The 27,634-nt window shown below is 31.1% G+C and overlaps 2 protein-coding genes across 2 annotated transcripts; both read right to left on the bottom strand.

Moving 5' to 3' along the window:
• Positions 1–1,125: 1,125 nt before the first annotated feature.
• Positions 1,126–7,416, bottom strand: LOC134230482 (uncharacterized). The gene is made up of 4 exons (XM_062712312.1): positions 7,333–7,416; positions 6,591–7,037; positions 3,810–3,983; positions 1,126–1,484 (listed from the first exon to the last, which is right to left on the bottom strand). Exons 1-4 carry the CDS (start codon positions 7,388–7,390, stop codon positions 1,192–1,194), a joined length of 972 nt encoding a protein of 323 aa, XP_062568296.1. The 5' UTR covers positions 7,391–7,416; the 3' UTR covers positions 1,126–1,191.
• A 14,549-nt stretch (positions 7,417–21,965) lies between these two features.
• On the bottom strand, positions 21,966–24,592 carry LOC134230481 (galectin-4-like). The gene is made up of 4 exons (XM_062712311.1): positions 24,050–24,592; positions 23,274–23,356; positions 22,774–22,984; positions 21,966–22,369 (listed from the first exon to the last, which is right to left on the bottom strand). The coding sequence occupies exons 1-4, from the start codon at positions 24,308–24,310 to the stop codon at positions 22,256–22,258; spliced, it is 669 nt and encodes a 222-aa protein (XP_062568295.1). The 5' UTR covers positions 24,311–24,592; the 3' UTR covers positions 21,966–22,255.
• Positions 24,593–27,634: the final 3,042 nt, after the last annotated feature.

Genomic DNA, 27,634 nt, shown 5'->3' with positions numbered 1-27,634 from the left:
TATGAAAGTTGATTATTTGTATTCATTTCATGAATACTGTGATTGTACCTATTTATATTAGTTTTCCTGCAATATTTTAGCAGTGACTCTTATTGGTACTAGTAATTCTGTTATTATGGTTTTCAGTTTTAACCACAATATAACGTTTTTTTCTTTTTAAATTTATTGGAGTCGATAATGTAAAGGAGGAAGGACAAAAACTGTCCATTCGTGAGAGAAAGAACTTCTCATAAGGACCGTTGTTTTTGTCTCTCAGAATATGGACAGTTTGAGGTATGGCCCTCAGTTAGTTTTTTTTTCTCACAGAATGGACATTTTAAGGCTTTTCTGTATTGTTCTGAGAATTAAATAAAAAAAATGTATAAAACTGGTATCAGATTTATTTGGAATTGATTTTGTGAGGAAGCACACATACATATTTTAATTATTTTCTATGGAAATAAAAACTGCACCAGTGTTGTGTTCATACCGCAAAATGAGTCCTTGGTGGTGGATTCAATTTTCGCAGTATTTCGAACTTAGAATGGATTCTTCTCGAAAGAATGATGATTCCGAAGTATCAAATATGACATTGTGAAAATTGAGTTTTGAGTATTGAAATAATGTGCATTATTCATGGAAAAGTGTCAAATCTGGATACTGAGCAGATATCGTGTTCTGGGTTAACAAAGATCTAAATGCTCTTGGTGTTATTTACTTGTAAATTAAATCGTTTATCTTTAATGCATCTGCGGTTGTTTCCCTCTTGGACACATTCCAAAGTTTATCTATAATTCTCCATTCTGTTTGCGTTAACTGTCCCATCCTTTTTAAAAAATATCCATTCGTAAAAAAGAATTGACTGTTAAAATAAGACGAATGGACACTTACAATGTACAGGTAACTTAATGTAATGTTTGGGTAGTTAGCTCAATTTTCAGCTATGGAATGGAATAAAAAATCAAATGAAACATATGAAGATAAAAGTATTCAAGATCAAAAGTCCATAAAACAATACAAACCAGGAGCAGAGCAAAATCAAAGATGGATGGCCAAAGAGAGGACTAAGTTTGTAATCCTAAGGCAGGAGCATAACTATCGATTTCAAATACCAACATTTTTTTCAAGAAACCGCAATGACACAAAAAAGTTTTGCAATAAGTTTATTTCAAAGCTTGCTGAAAAAACATTCCGGCAGTTTATTTTTGGTGTTCATCTTTTCAAGTTCTCAACCTTCAATCTTTTCAGCGGGTTGTAGTTTGTCATTCTTTGACAGTCGGATAAAAATATAACACCCAGCATGAACCCGATTAAACCGTATCCTAATATAAACCCTATCCCTCGGGACGACATCCTGTGGTCAGGGGCGCTGGTTTTGGACCTCCAGTATGATCCTGTGGCATTTTTGTGTATTTTGAGTTCCTTTGTAAGCTGCGATATCCTTTCCGTTAAAAAATCTATTGAAACATTCGCTAATTTATGAATAGTTGATGAACAACCACAATCTATAAAAAAAAAGTTTTCATTGTTCTTTAATTATTATTAATGAAGAAAGATATCAACATATTTTCGAAAAATTGCAAGAGCACTGACGATTTTTGCCTAAAATATTTCCTTTTTGCAATCATTCGCTCATGAATCTCTAAGAAAATGCCTTATAAATATTTTCAAGCTTGTGTACAAACGTTACAATGATGTTACACTGTATATGTTTAAAAAAGTACACTTTTCATAGAAAGAAGCACACTTAATTACCGGTATACAATTTGTTCACACATAAAAAATAAATGCATTCGCACAAACTAGGTTATGTATGCTTGCAAAATTATACTTGTGTTTATAAGACCTGCTCTGGAATAAAAAAAAACATTTTGGAACAAATTGGCTGTCTGCGTGTGTGTGTTTGGGGTGTGTGTGATTAATTGATTATATGTTGTTTAACGTCCCTCTCGAGAATTTTCATTCATATGAAGACGCCACCACTTGCTGGTGAAGAGCTACAAGTCTCCACGTTCCACAGTGGGATTCGAACTCGCAAAGATCAACTCCTTACTTGGCGACTCTATAGCAGACACTCTAACCACTGCGCCACGCGGGCGAGTGTGTTTGTGTGAGGGTGTGTGTATACTCGCAAAACATTTTATATTTTCAACCTACAAGAAGCTATACTTATTAGAATTCATTAAGGTCTTCTGTCGTCATGGAAGACCTTATAGCGATTCTATTGTTTCTTATTATTATTATTTTTCTGACCATCTAATTTTGTGCACGCGATTTCTCGAAGACTACTGGGTGGATTTTCAGGAAATTCTCAGAAACAATGTGTTGTAATCTGAAGTTATTTTATCCGAGAGATTTTTTGGAAATTCGCTTCCGGTGCCAAGTTACAGACCTTTTCCTGAATTTAAAATGACATTTTGTCCGCGGTTAAACTCAAGAACGGTAAATTTAAAGACATTAATGTGAAACTTTCAGGGATTATAGATCGTGATATTCGCTATCCAGGACGCGACCTTTCGTTCGTCGTCAGTACTTCCTGTTGTTTCCAGATGAAAATTTAAAAAGTCAAATTTTCTAACTTTTTTGTTTTTCAATATTTTTGAATTATTTCAATATGTTTAATAGAACTCCTTCTAATTGGCCTTAATATGTTATTTGTTTATAAACTGATAAATCCAAACTCTAGATATTAACATTTGAAAATTCGAAGCGTATCCAAAATGGCGTCTGTCTCTGTCAACTCCGACATCTAGCGCGTAGGGGGTTATGGTGTCAGCTGAGCGTTTGGTTGAACGAAACTAACATAAGGATAAATGAAATGTAAAAGAGTACTTTGATTGTCACGTAGTAGTTACGTTGCAATTCTGTTTTAACTAAAGTTTTAATTCGAGGTCTTCTCAAATTGGTTTTATCTGGTTCTCAAATTAGAAAAAGACGAAACTACATGTACAAATAAAATACTATATCTACAACTTTTTGTTTTGCATTATGGAACAACAGATCTTGAATCACGGTTAATATACATGTAAGCATAAGTTTATCAAGAAACAATATATTCAGACAGTAAGTATAAAACGCGGCCACTGTTTTCCCATGCAAACTAATAGAAAAGAATAAAATAAGTAAACCATTTTTCAAAAGATCGTTTAATGAAGTTTATGTAAACATTTGTTTTCTAATAGATCTAATTCAAGTTATTGAACATAAATGGTATCTTAATTCTTGACCGTCGTTGGGTGAGGCACGTTTTTCAGTTTCAGTTTTTTAATGAATGTGTTACTAATTTGGAAATTGAAATATGTTAAAGAATCATAGCCATATTCCACTGCTTTCGTATTACTTGCGTATAAATGATATGTTTTATTGAACGTATTAAATGACTTTTAAAACTCACAATTTAAGCTATAAGAACGTTCCTAATATCATTGAAGCTATCACCCTTTTTAATAGAACTTTCCAAAGAAAAGGCGTGAAGATTTTGGCGCGAAATTATGAATAGTGACCTTAAATTAAATCTTCTTCCTAAATTAGAAAACCTTTCACAATTTCAAGACAAGTATACTGTTGCAGAAATATTTGCAAATAAATTTAGAAGAGTGGTCCCAATATAGTAAAGGTAGGCGCGTTGGAAATACTTGCTGGTAACCCTGGTTCAATCACCCATCTGTACGAATTTTTCAAATTATTTTTTCAGCTCGATTTTACAGGGTTTTTTTTCAGAATCGGACGGAAGACCTCTCGTTGCTCGCAACGAGATCGTTTCTAGTTAAAATTATAATTCTAAGCGTCGATATTATCACTGTGTGGGATGTAAACTCTTTTTTGTATACCTGTACATACAGGGGGTTCACTGTTCCATACCCGACCAACCATGCAGGTGCGAGTCAGATTGCCGCCAGTAAGGAGGGACCCGGGCTTACATCTGTACGTTGTTATACCATTACAAGATGTATTTTTCGTAACCACGTCCGTATTGTTGTATTCTATCATTTCACAATCAGTATCTTGTAAAACAAAATGAATATGAAAAAATTCTTGTATATGTTGATAATAAGTCAAAACTGAATTTAAAGAAAACTAAATTTTTGATCTTTTTATTGTCAGTTGCATGGTTGTCATTTGCTTTATTCAAAGGAGTATCAACTATCTACTCACTAGTACTTAATTGATTAGGATAAATATTAAAAGAATGCCAATAAATGTGCTGTTTTAGCTCAATAGACGAAAATCATAGAAAATTTCAAAAGAAAATAAATTTATAAGAAATAAAGCTTAATACAAAGAATCTAACGAACAAACATTCATGTAGTAATAACATCTAGATACTAGAGACAGCACAAAATAATTTAATCAGGGACCAATATATATTATATAGATCCCTGTTTTTAGAATAATAATTTCATACAGAATTATTGCACTTAATTTTATGATTCAGGGGATCCAAATAATATAAATTGTAGAATGAAATTAACAGCCTCCTATTGACGCACATGTATACATTTTTTTTTATTCTAAATACTGAAATATACAAAAATCGAAAGCCCATCGTGTTCATTTTCCTTTGTTAAATTTTTTTTCGCGTTATAATGCGAAACTTACCAAATAATAAAATGAATTTTACTTTCTTGCATATGTTCTTCGATTGTTAAATTCGAGAAATTCTTTAGACTGATTATTTTTTTTAAAGGAAAATCTCCACTTGACATTTTTTCAAGCTGTTTTTTTTTTATCAGTATCGTTTACTGTACAATTGTACCACAAATAAGTTAAGCATTTTGAACTAAACATTATACCCTGTAGAACTATGGCTTAAAAGTGAGTGAAAAACTATCACATGTAAGGTATAGAGCAGAGTTTGTACACTTTGAATTAATTGTCAATGTTTTCGTAAGCAATGGAATGACCACGTGACGCCATCTCAAAATACGATGTCGTTTTCTACAGTGAATCCAACGGAGACAAATGAAAATCTTCCATCCAATTTTAACCAATGTGGTGGGATACAATTGACCAATTTACCCCATTTTGTCAATTAATTTTCTGAGATCGTGATCTTTATAAAATCATTTTTCTTCACATTCTCAAGAGAGTGTAAAAAAAAAATGACGCCGGAAAGGGGTGATTTTTTCCCGAAAATTCGAAATCATAAGTTTACATATTGTAAATTTTGTAGAACTCGGATAAACTTTGAATTGTTTGAACAGCGTTGAGAAAGACAAAATGTAACGGTAAAAGGGATTCAATAGCAAGAAAACTAAACATTGTAGCTCGTGAAAGTCCAAGTTTAAAATGGTCTTTTGCTTTTCACTGTAATGAATAAACTTCATCACAAAATCAAAAGAAAGTTGAGACTTATGCAAATATAACAAAAAGTTTTGCGTTAATTCGCGAAACTTTTGCGTTATAACGCAAAAAGTTTGAAAATGTCCAATAATAAGTTCATATGATCTTCATGAACATGTCATGAACATTTCATGAATATGCGTTATTCGCGAAATTTTTGCGTTATATCGCAAAAGTTCGCGTTAATTCGCGAAAGTTACGCGTTTATTCCCGAAAGTTTCACGTTATTATGCGATAAATTTGCGTTAATTCGCGAAAGGTACGCGTTTAATCGCAAAAGTTTCGCGTTATATTGCGATAATTTCGCGTTAAATCGCATGTTACTTGTTTATTCCCGAAAGTTTCGCGTTATAACGCAAAAAATTTATTCAAATGAGCTCAATAGGCTTTCGTACAAAAAACGTACAGCAAAATATTAAGATTAATAATAATTTTAACAAGTTTCACAGCCTTTACTTTTATTTAACCATACTTCATATACAACATTCCGAATTTTAACGATATGCATAAAAATGCAACAAAAAATCCTGAAACCAAGTTATTGATTAGCTATAGAATTCTGCAAAACATATAGTACCAAATAGGCAAAACAAATCTAGTTAAGACAGCAGTGTATAATTTTTAAATGTAATATCCAATTTCTTTATTTTTAAATGTTTGATTTCTCTTGTGGATTTTTAAGAATATACGAGTTTGATCTACAAAACTGTTGTCAGTAACACTGAACAAAACTCATTTGAACAGCTTTTTATGTTCTTCTTTGAATTTTTCAATTATCTGCTTAATTAAGATGATAACAGTCAAAAAAACCTGCAAATAGTTCGAAATGTTTCTAAACTCTAGCTTGTGTCATTTTTTCTAATGAAAAATTCTCGATCGGATGTTAAAAATATACAATCTCACAATCATATTTGCAAAATGTGTAATATGTCATATTCAAAGGCAGTTTCCGAAACTTTCCAAAATTAATCAGTATTTTTTCTTAATTTCCAAACAAGTACTTGTATATAAAACTCAAAAATTTCAAAATCAAACGTAAACTTGTATCTGATCATGTGCAAAAGAGCTTCAAATCTAAAGCTGATAGTTCAAATCATTTTTGTCAAGAATAAAAATGATGAACTAAAACTCCATCTACTTGAAACTTAAAAAAAAACATTCAATTGTATCTTCATCGGGGTATCACACTCCAAATATTAATATCTCAAAGTTTAATCTAACACAACAACAAGAAAGCATCGAAATAATGTAAAACTATGGCACTTTACCTTCAGTAAATCTCCAGAAGCTTTTGTAATGTGTCATTACAGCGAAGTAATTTATTTCATAAGATGCCGGTTTGGTTTCAGTAAGCTTGGTGATTCCAGATGATCTTGATCCTTCTCCCACATAGACATGATCGCTGTCCCAACTGACCCAGAACTGAACAAAGGTTGAACCATTCAAAATATCTGGGGTACTGACTTTTTTACATTCAACACTTTGTGCTCGAATACAAGACTCTGTATTAAGCCATCCACCTAGAACAATCTCATAAAATTGACTAAAATCCATTCTTGGTGTGGAAGTGTCATTGGTCATTAGAGCGAAATGGACATCAGTTGTAGCATTTACCCAGAATTCTATGTAAGAACGACCATGGGCACTAATACAATAGGAACTCAGCTGTTGATAAGTTACATTTGATGTCAGTTCAATGTTAGAAGCAGCCATCTCTAAAATGTTGCAAGTATATGTTTACCAGTCATTTCTATAGAGATATATAGATTTTTCTTTAATGTAAAAAAATGATTTTAAAAATATTAAAAGTGTTTCATTTCCAAAGGCGATTATTTACAATATTATCGTAAAATGAAACTCACGGTATAATATACAAGTTAATACATGTATCTAGTTTCCAAAAACATCTATAAAAATGCCTGTACCTTAAAAGATGGTATTTTTGTCAGACAGGAACGTCATCAGTTGGTGCAAAGTGTCAAAATTCGTTGAAAATAGATGCAAACTCACCTCTGATATTAGGAAATATTTCTATAAACCATAGAAAACACTGCATGCGGAATAACATCCTGATCAGCTAGATGAAGGTGACCTGAAATAATCTTAAGGTATACGACCCTTACAAGGACCTTATTTCCTAACCTTAAATATTTATGATAATTAAGAAACTCTGATATTATTTCAAAGCATTTTAGAGTTCAAAAAGATTAATTTAAAGAAATTTTCAAAAACTTTATTACTTAAAAGGTAATTACAGTGTAGTTGTTGAAGATTGTATTGAAGTCTACGAAAACAAGTAATCTTTTGTACTAAAAATTAAATACTTAGCATATCAATAAATGTTGTGATGGAAAGTTTTATTTGATCACAATGAGTCGAAAAACAATTTTTACTGGATATATGTTTTGCTTTTAACTGAATAAAGTCTAATGGGGGATTAGCCTTCAAGAACAGGTGAAGATCATAAATAAAAATATGTTCTGCTCTTACAAATTGACTCTAAAACATGAAAAAATTATCTCTAGATTTACTCAGTTTTCAGTCCATTCTTCTCTGAAATGCATTCAGTTCCATTGAATCTTTTGCAAATATGAGTCGGATTAACCTAATGAGATTCCCTGGAAAACCTCCAGGTGTTATCATCTAGAGCTTTTTAATTCTTTTAAAAACAAATAAGTTTCAATTAGTTTTCCTTGACATTAGGAATAATTGTGTATGGTTCATGCTCAGAGCAAACCATGAAATGTACAAAAAGTAGATCACTTATTTTTGCACACCTAATTTTGGCATTATATCAGATAGTCAATATACTCTTTATTAGCGAAACAAATTATTTTCACGAAAAAATTGTGGTCAGTGCTTTATATAATTTTGTTTTGATCATGATAAACACTTTCTTGCTTTCAAAAATATTCTTGATTGATTAGGAGATTGACAGAGAAAGATTTTCATCCATTTATTTACTTTCATTTTCTTCCATTATTAAACAACGATTACGAAATATAATTAACTTATGTTTCAGCGAACGTCAAAATTTTTCCACGAAATATACACATTCTTTAAATAAAAACAAAAAGTACTCATTTAAAGCAGAGTTATTTTAGCAGCAAAGAGCAATTTTGAGCCATCTTGTGCATAAAATGGCCCTGTAAATATATCAATTAATGAATACATTTTCCATTTTCATTTATCAGAATAATATTAATACATGGTGCTTTCTTTTTGTATCTTTTACTTTTAAGAATAAAAATTGAAAACCGGCATTTAAAAATTGTAATTTTGTTTTGAAATTTGATAAAAATACTTTCTTGCTTTCAAAAATATTCTTGATTGATTAGGAGATTGAAAAAATAAAACATGATTTTTGATCCATTTATTTACCTTTCACTTGTATTCCATTATTAAACAACGTTGTGCTTTATATGAAATATAATTAACTTATGTTTCAGCGAACGTCAAAATTTTTCCACGAAATATACACATTCTTTAAAATATAGATATCTTAAATGTAAATAGATACTCATTTAAAGAAGATGGAGTGACATATATTCAGAACAAATTTACTGAGGTAACTCAAAATGTACTGAATGTACCTTTTACAGACAAGGATGCATTACTGGATCCAGTTTCTCTGCCAAGCCACTTCCTTACTCCTTACAAATATATCAACTGCTGTAATGTAAAGGGTGAAGCGTTAAAAAATAATCTTATGCAATACAAATGAAAGGGGTATAAACGACGTTTCAGCTTGGAAGCCGTGGTATCATACAATTTAAAATGCATAGGGAATCAGAAGTGTCTAGAGAAACCTACAAATTTGATAGGTATGTTGTACTTGTAGTATTTTATAATATCAATTAAAGATTTTTAAAAATATATAGCAAATTAAAAAAAAGTAATATAACAAAAACACATGGCAACGTTTTTCGAAGATTGTCATTGGATAGTAGATCTGAATATTACGTGTTTTCATGTTCATATTGATGTGGTGTCTATTGGGGGAAAATACTGTAAGTATATTTCTGAAGACAAAGTTTGTATTTTATATTTTGAAATGAAAACCAATACATGTACGATGTACAATGACAATTTTCAAAATAAACATGCATACTAGTACACGTATTCTCTAAATTAGCTCGAAATTACACGTATTTTGCATCTGTAGTATTATGGATTTTTTTCTGCCTTTTGTTCTTGTTAATTACGCAGGTTTAAAATTCCTGTGACAGGAACAGTGTAAGATTTATTAGGTCTTCAACCTTTCTGTGGAAAGATATCTTGTATGAGATTTACATGCATATTTGGCCTCCTTAGCGTAAGACACAAAGACTGACGCGCATGAGATTTACTTAAGGAATCACTGTATAGTTATTATAGTTTGCCAGGGCATCAACAATAGTGGGAAACATGGGATAATTTGCATAACGGGCGAATTATCCCATGTTTCCCACTATTGTTGATGTCCCTGGCATACTATACTAACTAGACAGTGATTCCTTATATTTCCATTTCATTGTGAAATAAAATTATAGATTTAGACTTTATAAATGCATGCAGACAAAGATTTAATTTACACGAGGATTCCCATCCCAATTTCAATAGTCCTCGCCCACTGACGTCAAACACAACGGCAGCCGCACGAGATTTTCATGCATATTTGGCCTCCTTAGCGTCTGACTCAGAGACAGATGCGCACGAGATTTGCATGCTTATTAGGCCTCCTTAGCTCCTGACCTATTGACCTGCCTAATTTACATTCCGGTAGAATTATCAAGAAATTAACTCCGCTAACTTTCAAAAAGTTATCACATAGAGAAAAGTTAGAAATGGAAATATATGCATATTAGGCCACTTTAATAGCTCCTGACGTATTGATTTGCCTAATTTACATTCCGCTAGAATTATCAAGAAATCAACTCCACTAACTTTCAAAGAGTTATCACACAGAAAACAAATAGGGAATATTTGATAATTATATCATTGATCTACTCTTTATCTTGTTGAAGAGGCTACTTCTAAAGAAATTAATGCTTTTGCAAAAAACGGATCTTACTCATTAAAGTTAATCCGGAGTTAATCGATTTATTAACAATAGGTTTTCATAAGAAATAAGGAGAAAATATTGTATTCCGAACAAAGCTATACTGACGTAAAGAGTGCTACTTTTTGTAGCTCCTGGATTGAATCAATCTGTTTAGTATTTCACACTAGACATGTATAGAAACAGGATAAGGATTATAAAGATCAATGTTCATTCACGCAAATCAATCCATGGTACATCATTTCTTTTTTGTATACGCACAAAAGATTAAAAATTTGAAGACGCATTTCAGCTATTCTTATCGTTTATGAATGTGCACGGGACACAGTTAATTCTTAAATTCTATCCAGTTTAGCTAATTTGCGGAAAACTTTAATTATAGTGTATTTTAATGTTGACAATTACTCAGATTTGTTTAAAAAATCACCAAGCTTGTGACCAGGACCCTCTGCATAGCATCCGTGGGTAAATTGGTATCAAGTTTGTTCAACTGAAGGCAACACTCTCTTTTGAAAAGGGTTGATTAAGAATTAGTGAAAATTTACAAATGCTTTTTCTAAAATCTTATCAAGAACCATCTGTCAATAAAGATTAAATTTTGAAAGAATCAGTATAGTTATAAAGTGCAAAGTTAAGATACTACAAATCATGCATGGGAAAGGTCTTATTTCTTTTTTCAAAAAAATGCAATGCAGTGATTGGATAGTTATTTTTATATGAAAGCACCCTTGTGTATTGTAGATTCACGTTCGTGAAATCATAATCCCGAATCATGATGAAGACACAAAGGGTGATTTTTAAAAAAATGAATTAAGATTACATGAGAAAAAACATATGAATCACTCATAGACATCATTTTGTAGTTTAGAGAGAAATCATAGACATTTTTTCATTTTGAGATGTCGGCTTAATATAAATGCATAGAAGTTGAGTAACATATCTGAAAAGCAAGAGATGTTACAGTCACCTTTTTGACCGTGGTAGTGGTTGACCACTAGAGCTCCCTTCTGATTATGTCAATATTGAGAGTCCTCAATGTTTATGTTGTGTTTTCATTTGCTTTAAAAAATTCAAATTGCATTCTGCCTTCTAGAATGTGGTTCACTTCTGAATTTCGAATGGAGAACTCCAAAAATTTATTAAATGAAGCCATCATATGATTATAAATATAAATCTATAATAAGTACCCTTTTTAGACCTTAAAATATAAATCAAGGGAAATAAAAAAGATAAACAAAACAAGAACGCCATATTAATATAACATGTCACAATACTCTTTTAGAGAGATGGTTAAAATAGGCTTTGTCTGCAACATAATCCCATTCACTTTTCTTGTAAATAAAATAATGTAAATTAAACAACGTCAAATATTGTACACCTTATAATATTACAAATTAATATTGTATCTAAAATGAAATACATAAATCAAAAACATAAACAGGAAAATATATGCAAAACAAGTACCTACCTACACAGCAAAAGGTCAAAGTAGACAGGTGTTATCCTTGTTTAACCTAAAATTGATCGATATTTGGATATACAATAGGCAATTTATTATTAAACCAGTGAGAGGCATATATGGATTTCCAAAGCAAACTGATAATTCAAAATGATTAAAAAGCAGATTTTACAATTATAGGCCTACATTCACTATTTCAATTTTTCTTCAAATTTCTTCATATCATGATCAGACATAATATCTTCATTTTTTGCTGTAATGTTAAACCGTGAAGCGTTTAAAATATAATCATATAAATACATGTATGAGAAGTATAAACACGGAAACCTAGAAACTTAAAACAGTTGGATCGGTTGCCAATGAATTGATCAAGGATACACGGCAGAGTTAAATCTTGTGAATAAATAAACCAATGGTCTAAAATTTTGTATAAAATAAGTCAGCCATAATACTAACTACTACGACCAAATGATAGGCCATATTTGCTTACAAGGTCATTATAACTTATCAGAGAGTAGTCAGTCTTGTTTTAAAAATTCATCGTACTCTGGGCAAATTCATAAGTAACGAGTAAATTAGGAGACACACCATATGCGGGTGATAGTACAATATTACCACTATTATAGGGAAGTTGGCAATGGAAAAGCTGGTCATTTCATCTGTCAAACAGTTTATCTGTAAGTTGACATGGCTTAAAAAAGATCCCATAGTTTTGATTTTTTAGTCAAAATTTCATAGCTCTAGGTCGTAAATCCATACACTCTGTCTGTGTGTAAATATTCCTTTCTGGGTGATATCATTAGAAGCTTTTGAACTTTTTTAGCTCACCTGAGCTGAAGGTTCAAGTGAGCTTTTCTGATCACATTTTGTCCGTCTGTCTGTAAACTTTATATATATTTTCTCGACTTTTCTCGAGAACCCCTGTGTCATTTCCAACCAAACTTGCCACAAAGTATCCTTGGGTTAAGGGGATTCAAGTTTGTAAAAATGAAGGGCCACATCTTATTCCTAGTGGAGATAATAAAAAAGTGAAAAAATAGTAGCATTATTTAAAAAATGTTCCTCTTAAGAACTACTGGGCTAAGAGAGGTGAAGCTTTTATGAAAACATCCACATCCGCAGGTAGTTTACATTCCAGTTTGTTCAAATCATGACACCTGGGGGTAGGGCGGGACCACAATTGACAATAAAAATTTTACATCGGAATATATAGGAAATAAGCTTTTTAAAAAAAATTCATCTTCTCAAGAATAACTAGAAAGTCTGCAGGAAGATTGTCCCAGCCATCTCCGAGAAACAGCCCGTAGAAGAAAAACATGCATACAATCGCAATATGTCGCTCCCGACTTCGCGACATAACTAGGCCAGAAAAGATGAAACTTCTATGGAAACATCCTAAGGTAGTGTAGATTAAAGTTTGTTCAATTCATGACCTCCGGGGGTAGGGCGGGGTCACAATGGGCGATTAAAGTTTTACATAGGAATGAATACGTCGGGTTTTTTAAAACTGTTCTTTTTAAATACTTCATGATGGGTCATATCTTTATGGAAGCATCCTCACACAATGCTGATTCAAGTTTGTTCAAGTCATGACCGAGGAAGTAAGGGGATGGGTAGGGTGGTACAATTGGGGATCAAAGTTTTACCTAGAAATATCAAGGGAATGTTTTCCCACGAATAGAAAAGCCGTGTTTAATCATGTTGTTATGGAGGAATCCTCAGGTAGTACAAAGTCATTGTCATGTAGACTCCTCTAGAGTCACACATGCTCCTCTTTTCTCCTTGAGCGGAGGAGACAGATTTTCTGAATTAATCTCAAATTATTTTGCATCTGTAGTACTATTGTTTTTTCTGCCTTTTGTTCTTGATAATTATGCAGGTTTAAAATTTCTGTTAACATTGATCCTGAAGGTAGTTAAATATACTTAATAATTATATCATTGATCCATTCTTTATCTTGTTCAAGAGCCAAATTCTAAAGAAGATGAATGCTTTTGCAAAAAAACGGATCTTACTAATTAAAGTTAATTTGGATTTAATCGATTGATTAGCAGCAATAGGTTTTCATAAGAAATAAGGGAAAACATGTATTTCCGAACAAAGCTATATTGACGTAAAAAAGCTACTTTTTGTTGCTTCTGGATTGAATCAATCTGTTTAATTTGCATTTCACACTAGAAATGTCGTATAGAAACAGGATAAGGATGATAAAGATCAATGTTAATGCACGCAAATCAATCCATGGAACATCATTTCTCTTCTGCCTACACACAAAAGATTACCAAGAAGCACTCCAAAATGTCAGCTATTCTTATCGTTCATGAATGTTCATGGGACCAAGAAAAATTTTATTCTGTTGAGCTAATTAAATGTGGGACACTTTCATTATTGTATATTTCATTGTTGACAATTCTTCAGATTTCTTTGAAAAATCACCCGAGCTTGTGGACAGGACCCTCTACAAAGCATCTGAGGGTAAAGTAGAATCAAGTTTGTTCAAGTGAAGGCAACATTATCTTTTAAAAAGAGTTAAGAATTAATGAAAATTTACTTAGGCTTTTTTCAAAAATCTTCTTCTCAAGAACCATCGGTCCAGAAAGATTAAAATTTTGAAAGATTCATTATATAAAGTGCAAATTTAAGATAGTACAAGTCATGTCCCAAAGGGTAGAGGAGAGCCATAATGACCTTAAATTTTATATAGGAACATACATGTATATATTGAAAAAGTCACTTTCTCCTCCAGAACAGCAAAGCGGTGATTGAAAAGTTATATGTATATGGAAGCATCCTTGTGTATTTTAGATTCACGTTTCTCAAATCATAATCCAGGATCATAATGAAGACACAAAGCCAAAGTGTTATTAAAGTTTGAAATAAGATAACATGAAAAAAAAATCTTTAAAATTTTTCTTTCCAAGAACAACATAGTCACAATGACTTTTGAATCACTCATATACATCATTTTGGAGCTTAGAGAGAAATCACAGATTTTTTTTTTTTTTTTTTTTTTTTTTTTTTTTTTTTTATTTTGAGATGTTGACTTAATATAAATGCATAAAAGTTGAGGAACATATCTGAAAAGCAAGAGATGATACAGTCTCCTTTTTTCAACGTGGTAAAAATTGACCTCTAGAACCCTCTTCTGAACATGTGAATATTCAGAGTAGAAGTCTTTAATATTCATGTTGTTTTCTCATTATTCTTTTAAAAAAAGATCAAATTGCATTCTACCCTCTAGAATGTAGTTCACTTCTGAACTTCGATTAGAGAAATCCAAAAACTGATTTAATGAAGCCATCATATAATAAAAATGGTTAATGTAACGTTACAATATTCTTCAATGGAGAAGATAAAATAGGATTTGCCTGCGACCCAATCCCATTCATTTTCTTGTGAATAAAATCTTATACAATGTCAAATATCGTACATCTTATTACATTACAAATAAATATTGTATTCATAATGAAATACACATATTAAAACCATAAACAGGAAAATATATGCAAAACAAAATTACCGTACCTACAGCAAAAGGCCAAAGTAGACAAGTGCTATCCTTGTTTAATCTAAAAATTGATCGTTATAGGGACACACAATAGGCAATATATTATTAAACCTGCACAGCCTAGTGTCAGAGTCAGAGGCATATATGGATTTCCAAAACAGATAGTTTAAAATGATTTTAAAAAGCAGATTTTGCAATTATAGGCCTACATTCACTGTTTCAGTGTGTAAATAATGGCCTAACAATTAGTATTTTTAAAAAAAAAACGTCAGTCAGCATTTGACTTAATGATGAATTATTATTTGTTGTAATTATGCCATATATGCTCATTTTGGTCCGTTTTACCTATGATGCTGTACTACAGGAAATATTGTTTTTGCCCCCCCCCCCAGTAATTTTTATTATTTGGATTTTATCCTCATTTTTAATGAATGACATATATGGAATCACAAAAACTGTTCTGTTGTTGTTTTGACAAAATACTAGTTTCACTGAAGGTAGCTGCTTGGATTGGAAGAAGTTTTACTTACATTGTTTTTTCTGACAAGTTCATTGTATCAACCATAGAACTTACGAAATAATGACTTTAAATGAAACATCTGAAATTCTTGTTTCATCAACTTGTTTGTCAATAATTTACCTCGTTTTAGGAATTGTAAGTACGTAGATCATGCTCTTTTGTATCGAATCAACTGGGAGATATAAACCCCGTATGCAGGTGGTGAAGGAATGTTGCTGAATAAGTAAGGGAAGTTGACGATTGAAAAGTTAGCTAGTCATCAAGTTTATCATAAAGCATAATTCTTATCTTACCATTAACGTCTTTTTCAAGTATAATATCCAAATATGAAATAGTTGTGTCAATATCTGTGGTATCTTTTGATTCAAGCCCACCGGGGTATATCGTATCGACAGTACATGAGAATGGAAAACGGGTTTATGATAATAAAACATTTATGGGTACTGATCTTTAATATTTTGTATTTGGCTCCTTTTCTTTAAATAGAAGAGTTGTATGTGTACCCTGCGCATGCGCAGTTTTTCTAGCTTCAGTCGCCATTTTTATCAAGTCACGGAGAAATTACCCTAAGAAATAAGTAACCACCGCCCTTCTCACCTCTTACATTTTTCAACATCTTTATGAAATCATATTTTCAGTATATTTGGCCACGGATGTGCCCCATCTTTTCAATCATATTCAGTATATTATGTAAGATTTGTATGTACATCACATTTTATATAAATATTGCATAATCGTTTGTGATCTATGTTTAGTATCTTTTGCTTTGTATTATTTGTTGTTTACTTAAACGTATGACTTGTTTGGTTATTTTGTCATATTATGTTTTGCTTTGTCTTATTTGTATGTACATATACATATGTCTTGTTTGATTATTCTGTCATTTATTTTAGTAAATAAATGACCTCTTCTATTCCTCTACTGAATGATATGTCTTGTCTTTAATAAGGAGGTTAAGTCATTCAGGTATCCATAAATAACCATTGTTAATTGTTCGTCGATATACCTAAATGTCGACTTGAAGGCCACATAAGTGTTTTCTTCTTTTCACGTAAAAGATTTCGGGCGAATTCTGCTTCATTTGAATACAAAAATAGGTCTGATAATATAACCCATGGAAATTCTAATACATTGTTGGAAGAACTGGTCTCCAAAAATCTACATAGGTATTGTAAATCAGAAATGCATCTTAATGTGAACTTCAGAGTACATGTGTGTATAATCAGAATGTTTTAACAAATAATTTTTCAAATGACCAATTATAAGGTAAATTTACGAGTTGCATTTTTATTGAAAAAGCTGTTGTTAATTATATCAAAAAACCTGGGTTTTAATTTAATTTTAATCTTAATGGTTCTGCATAAAGTTCAAAAGTAGTAAGTTTTTAAGGTGTTGCCTTTGGTAAATTAAATGATTAATATGTAAAATTTTCCAAACGTTCTTTGGATTTTTTAAGTATCCACATGTGATTTACATATCACTTCTCGAATATACATGTATTGTTACACAGTACCCCTGAAAATTTTCCTTCACTACTATTAATATTTTAGTGAGGAGTAAAGAAATTAAGAGGACTGAGAGAACATTTACTGGAACCCGCAGCGCTATGCATGTTTTTAGGATTTTTTTGACGTTTTGTTTGGGATATTAAAAATATTCAAAACTGGCAAAAAATTTTGAAGAATTTCCTCCTTAGAAAGGGAACAATGGATATAAATTCCTCTAAAATACAATTTAAATAATGAGCCTTAGTTTTAGATCCAGCTAAGGACTATTTTTATTATTTGCATGTGAATAATCCTAGGGCAAGACAATAGATAATGAACACATATAATTTAGTGGACATCTACAGAGAATGTCATTCTGATGACAAAAGATTTACATGGAGGAAATTTAATCCTTTAAAACAGGCAAGGCTAGACTTCATACTTCTTTCCAACTCCCTTTTCAATTGTGTAAAAAAAATGTGACATCTTAGGATTTTATTGATCAGATCATTCAGTAGTGGTTTAACATCTTCAAATTAATGAAATAAAGCATGGAAAAGGTTTATGGAAATTCAACAATTCTCTTTTGAAGAAACCTGACTATATTGAATTAATAAATAATCTTATTAATGTAATTTAAAAACAATACTTTGTTCCAATATACCTAGAAAATTCTATAGATGAAAAACCAAACTCTGAAATTCAGTTGACTATTAATGGTGATTTCTTAAGACAATTTAAATAGAATTAAGATCAAAATCAATATAATTACGGTAGAAAGTTATTTTAAAAAAAGAATATAAAGAGAAAAAATTTAAAAAATATATCACATAGGCTGATTTTTACAATTTAGGATATATTCACCTGGCTTGGTATATTTTTCTTACTTTTAGGAATAAAGAAATATTTTCAGTATTCTATTACTAGAAAAATTGACTGTGACATGAAAAAAAGAGAAATTATTTCTGAACAAATGGAATTAAGATCAAAAACAATATCATTTGGAAGTTATTTAAAAAAAAGAATATATAGAGAGAAAAAGATTTAATCCAGGATATATCGAAACTGGAAAAAGAAATGGATCTTCTAGAAAAATTATGGAAAAAAAGAGAAAAACAAATAAACTATTTCCTGGGAAATCTTGAAAATGGATCAGTGATGGAGAAAAACCAACAAACTATTTTCTAAATCTTGAAAATAAATTTTCCAACAAAGTAATCCCTAAACTTATTAAAACAGAAAATAATGAACAAGTGGAGATAACAGAACAATGTAAAATTCTCTTAGAAGTGGAAATTTTATTTATAAAATATTATACATGCCTCAAGTTGTAGAGGATCATAATTTAAATCTTAGAGTCTTTAGAAGAATATAATGTCCCAAAGTTAAACGAACATGAAAGTTCTGCATTAGAAGGAAAAAATCTTATAGAAAGGCATCAAAGGTGTTAAAACAAATGTCTAATTATAAAGGCCTGGGTAGTGATGTGTTAACTGCAGAAAATTTTTAAAGGATTTTGGAAAAAGTTTGGTCATTTCACTGTTCGATCATTAAACTGTCGTTATGAAAAAGGAGAATTCTCCTCCTCACAAAACAGGGAATAAGTTACATGTATACCCAAAGAGGACAAAGTTCAGAATCCTTCAACACTATGCTGATATTAATGAATCATTATATTTATAAATTTTTAAGTTCATTGTCATAATACCTGTCCATCTATCCAAGGGTTTTTAATTTATTTAAATCCTATTCTAAAGCTTTGAAATACACTGTTAAAGATGATAAAAATATGAAAAATTTTAATACTTTCTTGCAGAAATGGTTTTTTATATTTTAATTATTCTACTTGTTTATTATTTTTTTTCATCATTTTTTGACAATTACTGTTTATATGTTTTGTTTAAAGTGGCATATAGGCCCAATGGGCCGGGTGTTGATTGTTATTTTTATAAAGTCTGTAAACAAAAGAATTTAATTATGTACACAAGTTTTTTAAATTACCCCTTACTTACTTATATTTCTTTTTTATTATATGGATTAAAAACAATAAAGACAAATCATGTAAAAAATGTTTTAATGTCACACAGTATGCTGACGACACAATGATCATCTACCTCTCTCTCTATCTTAATAAACTTTTACACTGATTTTGAATGTTTCAACTTTGAGTTAAAAAGAAATTTAACATAAAATATATCTTAAACCTTAACAAGCATTTTCTCCTCTTATTCATGTTGACCTTGCAAAGATTACCGACAAAAAACTTGTTAAAATCAAATCAATTATAGATCACTGGAGTAAAAGAAACTCAACACCGCTTGGGATGTTAACTTTAATCAAAAAATCACTTCTTATATCGTAACTTATATGTAACCATTTATTCATATCCTGAAAAACCTGGAAGTCAAATGTTGATAAAATTAAAAGAAACGTTAATACTCAGCAATATGCATACGGTGGTTTAAAATCATTGATATAGGCTGTTATATAAAAGCTTTAAAGTGAACATGGATAAGGGGAATTAATATTAATAATGACAATAACTCCAAATGGAAAATTTTGCTTGAAAATATAATTGATACTAATAAATTAATAAATACAGCACCAGTTAAGTATTATGAAACTTTAATATAGCTTACACAATCAGTTGTGGCCAATGCTGGTGTATTAAAATTACAGACTGGAATTTCTCATTTTGGCAATAAGAATTTTAACAGAAAACATTGTTATAAATAGTGAAAAATGTAATTTGTGTTAGATAACAAAACAGCCATCGGCCTCTTTAAAATTAAAATAAATTATGTAACTTACAATGCACGTTTAACAAGAGATGTTCTTGTAAAACATTAATGCAAAGACCAATGATTCAAATTTGGAATTTTTCTAACCAAAAGGGTATATTATAAATAAACCAGTTATTACTTTGTAAAAATTAGGGGCGATATTTTGAAATAACTGATATGCAATAAAACAATTTATATTCATCTTCTGAAAATTCTTAAAATTTATACTAAATTCCATTTCAGTATTTGCAACAGCTGTGAAGGAAATGAACGGAAACTGCAAATAATTGGATTTTTTGTTGAGCAATTTAAAAAAAAATTAAACGTTTGTAAAAATTGAATTTGAATGCAATTCATTTATTTTTGGTGAAAAAGACAAAACTTGAAAATTCAGATATTCATCTGACATAAATCTGTATATTTAAATTTCATTGTCAGTTTGTGCAACCTATCCAAGGTTTTTTAAATTTATTTAATTCTATTTTAAAGCCTTGAAATTCACTATAAAGATGATAAAAAAAATGAAAATTTTAATACTTTCTTGCAGAAATGGGTTTTAGTATTTTAATTAATCTACTTCATTATTATTATTATCTTCTTTTTTGACAATTACTTTTATATGTTTTAGACCTAGATATCACTGCTCTAGATAAAAATATCACCAAAAATAGTATATACCAAATTTCCAAAATCAACATGTTCAACGGTTGTAAAGAAGTTCAATATTATGGCAATTATTATCTCAAAGTTGTGGCCAATTGGTGTATTAAAATTAAGAATTTCTCATTTTGAACATACCATAACAGCATTGTTGTAGTGAAAAAAGTATTTAGAAGATAACAAAACAGCCATCGGCCTCTTAAAAACTATAAACAATGCACCTTTAAAAACAGGGCATAAATACGGGCGTCCGGAAATTCCAGAGGTGAAATCAGGTGGCTAAGAGGTGTAAGCATCTCCCGCCGACTAGTCACACCCACCATGAGCCCCCTTATTTTAGTCAACTAGACTGAATATTCCTAAGTCAAATTTAGTGTAAAAAAATAAAGACCTAACAATTGGTATGAAACAGGTCGGCCAAAATACGACCCAAGAATAAGGTAAAAATTGCTAATAATGTCATATAAATCCCTATAATATAAACTTTAAGTGAGAGGATTGTCTTGGTTAAAAAACTGATTGTACTCGAAACATGTTCTTGAGTAGCTGATAAGTTGAGAGACATACACACGAAATGCAGGATATACATGTATATTACTACATAAAAAAGGGAAGTTGACAATGAAAAAGTTTATGTCATTTCGTTTATTAAACGATTTAGTTGTTAGATGTCCTTTGTTGTCTATAGTCGGTAAAAGATTCGAATGTGAAACAGATGTGGAAAACTTCGTGTGGTTTTTATTTAAAGTTCACTGTGATATATCGAATCGACATTTGAAAGGAAAAAAAACTATAGTTAATTGATAAAACTCCGTCGATATCTGAAAGTCGAGTTGAAAAGTAGTGTTTTATTCTTCTAATAGAGACGTTGTTTTAAATATTTTCGGCTTTATAGGAAAAGAAAAAAAAGTTCAGCTGATAAAGGAGCACATTTAGTGCCCATCGACTTTCCAACAGTAGCTTTTATTGACTTTGGAGCTTTAATTAATGTAACACAATTGTCAGGTCTGGCATCTTCTTCGACAGTAAATTCTTGAAATCACTGCAAGCAGAAACTCGGCATATTATGTATCCTGTAACTAGAGTCTCTTCTGAACAATCAGTTGTCTTTTGTAAATAAGAATTCATGCAAAAGTTTTGTAAAATTTATTACATTAATCTAGTACATAAGTACCGAAAGATGAGAGTTTGACATTAAAATTAAATAACATACCGGTATTGAGTAAAATATAAATATTTTTTTTCAAACTCAAATGAGGATATTCATATGCACAATCAAAGACCTAGTGATCACATTTCCATAAAAGAAAAAAAAAGTATTGGTTAAAATACCAGGAACGGTACCTTGGTTTCCTAATTTTCATTCGTGTCCCTCTATCGTAACATCCAAATACAACGGTACTTTTAAGCACTTGGTAATTAGTACACTTGTACTTTGAACATTTATGACATACTGGTACATGTAAATTATTCCTTCACAGGAATTGAACGTGATCAACCAAAACATCACCCTCTATAACCAGAGTCTGGAATCTCTCACTTGGATGAAGTCGATGGGGAAACAAGTATGTGTGTTTATTTACATTAATCTGAAAAATACAAGCACATACTCAATGTCATTACGAGAAAAACCTAAACAAACTTATTTTTGAATGGGAAATGTATATATGAAAATACATTCCTTGATTTGGATGTGAGTGAACATGTTGGAGATAAGAAACATATAGATTAATAAAAAGTTTTCTATTTTTTAAAAATTAAAATGTTTTTTTTTAGTTTTTTTTTCTTGCATTTTAATGTACACATACTTTCTGTAAGGGAATTTGAATGATTTAAAGATAGATTGAACCTCGATAATGAGCGCCTTAGTTTGGTCTTCATTATGTTATAAAATATTTTAATTAAATCAAATGTACGAGCATCAACTCCTCTCTCTCTCTCTCTCTCTCTCTCTCTCTCTCTCTCTCTCTCTCTCTCTCTCTCTCTCCTTTACCTCATAATGTTCCTCCTGAAAAATGATTTCCATTGTAAACGTTTTGTTTGCTTCAAAAGGAAAATCGTCTTTCTCTCTCATCTCCTGTCCCCAACAACCGTAACTACGAATGTTCATTATGACAATGCCAGAGTCCATTCTCCAGTGAATAATTGGGTTGAAAAAGAGTCCCACGTCCACTTGTGATGTGTCAGTCAACTGAACCGAAAATCTTAAATATGAATCAACAAAATTCTAAGTAGGAAGATCTTGGTCTTGGAAAGATTAAACAATGGTATCTCATTATTTCGAACTTTCTCAGATTTCTGTATAACTGTACTTTTCAAGAAATTTGCATTTACAATAAGCATTGTGAATGAATTTCTAAATGAATGAAATGATACTTCTTTCTAGTATATTTTGAACAGCTGCAAGAAATTTTAAATTTTTAATTAAATACGGTCAATTTCTTTTTTTTTTTTCTTTGGTTCAGCTGAAGTTTAAAGTACTACTAGACTTACTTTTGGTGACCCGCCACGCATTCAATAGTAATGCGTCTCCCAGTGGTAGCTCCTCCAGGAACCATGGCTGAGAATGGCAGAGCCTTATCAGTGGAAAAATAATAAAGATAAATTTCTATGTAATTTTATCTTAAACATTTCAAAAATTTAATGTTTTGATTGAAAAATATTACATTTAAAGTCTTGAAATGCAGTTCAACAAATTAAATATTTAGTTTAAGGGGTGAAAAACATAAAATAACAAAAACACTTGGGCTTTAGGCAAGGTTATCAATGATACTCAATTGTTTCAATGACGAAGTTCACAAGTTTAAGGGATGAAAAACTTTAAATTGACGAAAGGACGTATGCAAGGTTGTAAAACTCGTTTATTTCAATTACGAATTTCACTCGTCAAATTCACTATCCTTTCGCAATATTTCTTTAAGAAACTTAATGTTTACTGGTCGGTATATAAGACACTCAATATTTACTGGTCTGTATATAAGATACTCAATATTTACCGGTCTGTATATAAGATACTCAATATTTACTGGTCGGTATATAAGACACTCAATATTAACCGGTCTGTATATATAAGATACTCAATATTTGCTGGTCGGTATATAAGATACTCAATATTTTACTGGTCGGTATATAAGATACTCAATATTTACTGGTCGGTATATAAGATACTCAATATTTACTGGTCGGTATATAAGATAATCAATATTTACTGGTCGGTATATAAGATAATCAATATTTACTGGTCGGTATATAAGATAATCAATATTTACCGGTCTGTATATATGAAATGGGTGTCTCTTCTCGTTGGGTCGTCTTGGCGGTGCCTGGTAACCTAGCTGGAATCCAGATGTTGGGTATCCGTAAGCTGAATCAAGGGGTACAGGAGACATCGGATAGGATACATCCGGGTAACTATCGTCTGTTGGAACTTCCGGAGAACCGTCCTCATCCGCCTGCCATCTTTCTGGAAGATCATCGTCAAATTCCTGAATTTCTGGGCCATCCAGGTAGTGCACCCTTTGCTTTTTCATTCTGTTCTTTTGGGGGAAATTTGACAAGTCATTTCAATTCCTTCACCGCACATTTTTAAGGTATCTTTGAATATTTACTTAAACATCGGTGTGCCTTGTCACTTTGTTTTGAATCAATGTCTTCTCGTCGCAAGCTTCAAAGGTAGGACAAATTAAATGTTTATATACTGTAAGGCTTATTAATACGTAGATATTTCATTGTTGTATTTGTATACCCAATGAATGTACATCTGTAAGGTTGTAAAGACTGACACAGAATTGAGATATTTAAAGATGAATAGTGTTGGGCCGTTAATCGAACTTCTTGGTGCAACTAAAGATTTAAAGGTATCTTATCTCATCTGGATACAACAATCATGATTTTAGATTTTAATTTATCGTTTATATTAATGAACTTTTTTGTACTTTATAACGCAAAATGTGTCTATGTATGTTTAATGTATATCATGAAATATATGTACGTACACTATAAGTATTTACTCCATTCTTTTCTTTAGCAAAATAATGTACATGTATATTTTTAAGATACTTTGATGCTATACTTTTCTCCGAAAATGAAGAAAGACATAATTATAAATATCGAAAGAAAAAAGTGCTTTAGTGTGAAGAAATCATTTTTCCCTTTTCGATGTGTGTGCATAATATTTCATAGACAAATACTTTTTAACACTTGTGAAATTGCTGTAAATTATGGACATTTAAAATAAAAGTTTATATTAATGCTTTCTGAAATTTTTGCAAAGGAATTTGTATTTGTTAAATAAATGTCACTCATGTGTTTAAATTACAGGCATTTTCCAGGTTAATCGCCCATATTCTTTTATCTGAGATTTTGAAAGGTTTTGTCGCATATTAGTCCAAAATACTTAAACATCGGTGTGCCTTGTCACTTTGTTTTGAATCAATGTCTTCTCGTCGCAAGCTTCAAAGGTAGGACAAATTAAATGTTTATATACTGTAAGGCTTATTAATACGTAGATATTTCATTGTTGTATTTGTATACCCAATGAATGTACATCTGTAAGGTTGTAAAGACTGACACAGAATTGAGATATTTAAAGATGAATAGTGTTGGGCCGTTAATCGAACTTCTTGGTACAACTAAAGATTTAAAGGTATCTTATCTCATCTTGATACAACAATCATGATTTTAGATTTTAATTTATCGTTTATATTAATGAACTTTTTGTACTTTATAACGCAAAATGTGTCTATGTATGTTTAATGTATATCATGAAACATATGTACGTACACTGTAAGTATTTACTCCATTCTTTTCTTTAGCAAAATAATGTACATGTATATTTTTAAGATACTTTGATGCTATACTTTTCTCCGAAAATGAAGAAAGACATAATTATAAATATCGAAAGAAAAAAGTGCTTTAGTGTGAAGAAATCATTTTTCCCTTTTCGATGTGTGTGCATAATATTTCATAGACAAATACTTTTTAACACTTGTGAAATTGCTGTAAATTATGGACATTTAAAATAAAAGTTTATATTAATGCTTTCTGAAATTTTTGCAAAGGAATTTGTATTTGTTAAATAAATGTCACTCATGTGTTTAAATTACAGGCATTTTCCAGGTTAATCGCCCATATTCTTTTATCTGAGATTTTGAAAGGTTTTGTCGCATATTAGTCCAAAATATTTGACGTTTTCCTGGCTTTTTTAGATTTTGATATTTTATGTGCCAGGAAAACGTTTTCCTGGCATGTAAAATATAACATCTGTTTTAAAAAGCCTAGAAAACATCAGATATTTCGGACTGATTGCATATATGATCAGAAATATTGTTTTCTGTAAACACACCGTTTACATCTGTACCGTGTTTCTTCCCCTGCCTTCTTTAACAGGCACGTAGCATCATTTTTGAAAGTGGGGGGGCCAACCTGAGAAAAATTTTTTTTACTTACCTGAAAAAGTTGACAAGCAAAAAAAAAAAAAAAAGTTCCCCTGCCAACTTTTTCAAAGCCAATTTAATCACTTCCAATTTTTTCCTTACAATCCTTGCTATCACTATACTATGGTTATAAAGTGGGGGGGCCAACCATCCTATCAATGAACATTTACTATAGTAAAGGTTATGTTGGGGAAAAAAGTGGGGGGGCCAGGCCCCCCCCCCCCTGGCCCCCCGGATGCTACGTCCCTGTTTAAATAACTTATGTATGGTCAGAAAAAAACGACTCGTAACGATTTGGACACATTCCATTTACATGCATTATAATCTTTTATAGCAAAATCGGAAAGATGTTTTACCCACTGTAAAGTCAAATGTATTGATTGATTGATTTTATGTTGTTAACGTCCCTCTCGAGGATTTTTCACTCACATGGAGACGCCACCACTTGCCGGTGGAGAGCTGCAAATTTTGTCCTATGCTCGGCACTCGGGGCCATTGAACAGGGAGGGATCTTTTTCGTGCCAGCACCTACTGCGACATGGGACCTCGGTTTATATATACAGTCTTATCCGAAGGACCGGTCTCCACGTCCTACAGTGGGATTCGAACCCGCGACGTAAGGATTGATTCCTTACTTCGCGACTCTAGAGCAAACATTCTAACCACTACGCCACGCGGGTGACTCAAATGTATTGAATCATTTGATCTTAGGTACTGAAAAATCATCAGTGATAGTGCTTTTCACTTTTACAGTTCCATTTCTTTTACTAGTATTTGGAACTGCACTTGTCAGTAATAAACCACAACAAAAGAATTTAAATATATAATCTGTTTAATCTATCCACTAACTGTGTAAACAAGAAATCATATAATCAATATAATAAATTACATGTAATCAGTACTTTAAAATGGAAGATATTACAGTATTTTGATTTTAATTCAAATTACAATTGCACAGTAATATGGCAGATCTCCATGAAAATGTATTTCACAATGGTAGTGAATTAAATACAATAAATTATGTTTAGAAAATGCTAAATTATGTTAAGAAAAATGAGAAACTTTTGAACTTGACCTTTCCTATGACCTTGACCTCATTTTTCTTGCACTTTGCTTCCTTTTAAAGAAACTATTTAAGATAATTTTTATGAAAGTTTATGCATCTATTCATACTTTGGCGAGAATTCATCATATTTTTTTTCAATTTTTTTTCAATTTTTTTTAATTTTAATTTTAAAGAAACTTGAAGAAATATGAAGGCAATGCATTGAAATTATACTAAAACAAGTATCTTTATTAAGTTGACCTTTGCATCACTCAGTTGTATTCCAATCAGAAAAAAAATGGTGGAATAAACTTGAGTTTATTGCACTTGAAAAATTGTTAAGACAAATGGACAGTTGACTGTATCAATGCATA

Source organism: Saccostrea cucullata, unplaced genomic scaffold, assembly GCF_032062105.1.
Source record: "Saccostrea cucullata isolate Sc308-1 unplaced genomic scaffold, CSIRO_AGI_Scuc_v1 ctg51, whole genome shotgun sequence".
NCBI classification, from domain to species: Eukaryota; Metazoa; Mollusca; class Bivalvia; order Ostreida; family Ostreidae; genus Saccostrea; species Saccostrea cuccullata.
The sequence above is the reverse complement of the archived record's forward strand: the minus strand, read 5'-3'. Positions and strand labels throughout refer to the sequence as shown.

Excerpts from the sequence above, each read along its gene's own strand:
- LOC134230482 (XM_062712312.1), bottom strand. The coding sequence starts at position 7,390 with ATGTTATTCCGCATGCAGTGTTTTCTATGGTTTATAGAAATATTTCCT. Across the intron at positions 3,984-6,590 it reads CTTCTGGAGATTTACTGAAG|ATACTGATTGTGAAATGATA; the intron begins GTAAAGTGCCAT and ends TTGTTTTACAAG. Across the intron at positions 1,485-3,809 it reads TGAACCCCCTGTATGTACAG|ATTGTGGTTGTTCATCAACT; the intron begins GTATACAAAAAA and ends TTTTTTTTATAG.
- LOC134230481 (XM_062712311.1), bottom strand. The coding sequence starts at position 24,310 with ATGAAAAAGCAAAGGGTGCACTACCTGGATGGCCCAGAAATTCAGGAA. Across the intron at positions 22,985-23,273 it reads TGCGTGGCGGGTCACCAAAA|ATTTTCGGTTCAGTTGACTG; the intron begins GTAAGTCTAGTA and ends TTCATATTTAAG. Across the intron at positions 22,370-22,773 it reads TTCAGGAGGAACATTATGAG|ATTAATGTAAATAAACACAC; the intron begins GTAAAGGAGAGA and ends TGTATTTTTCAG.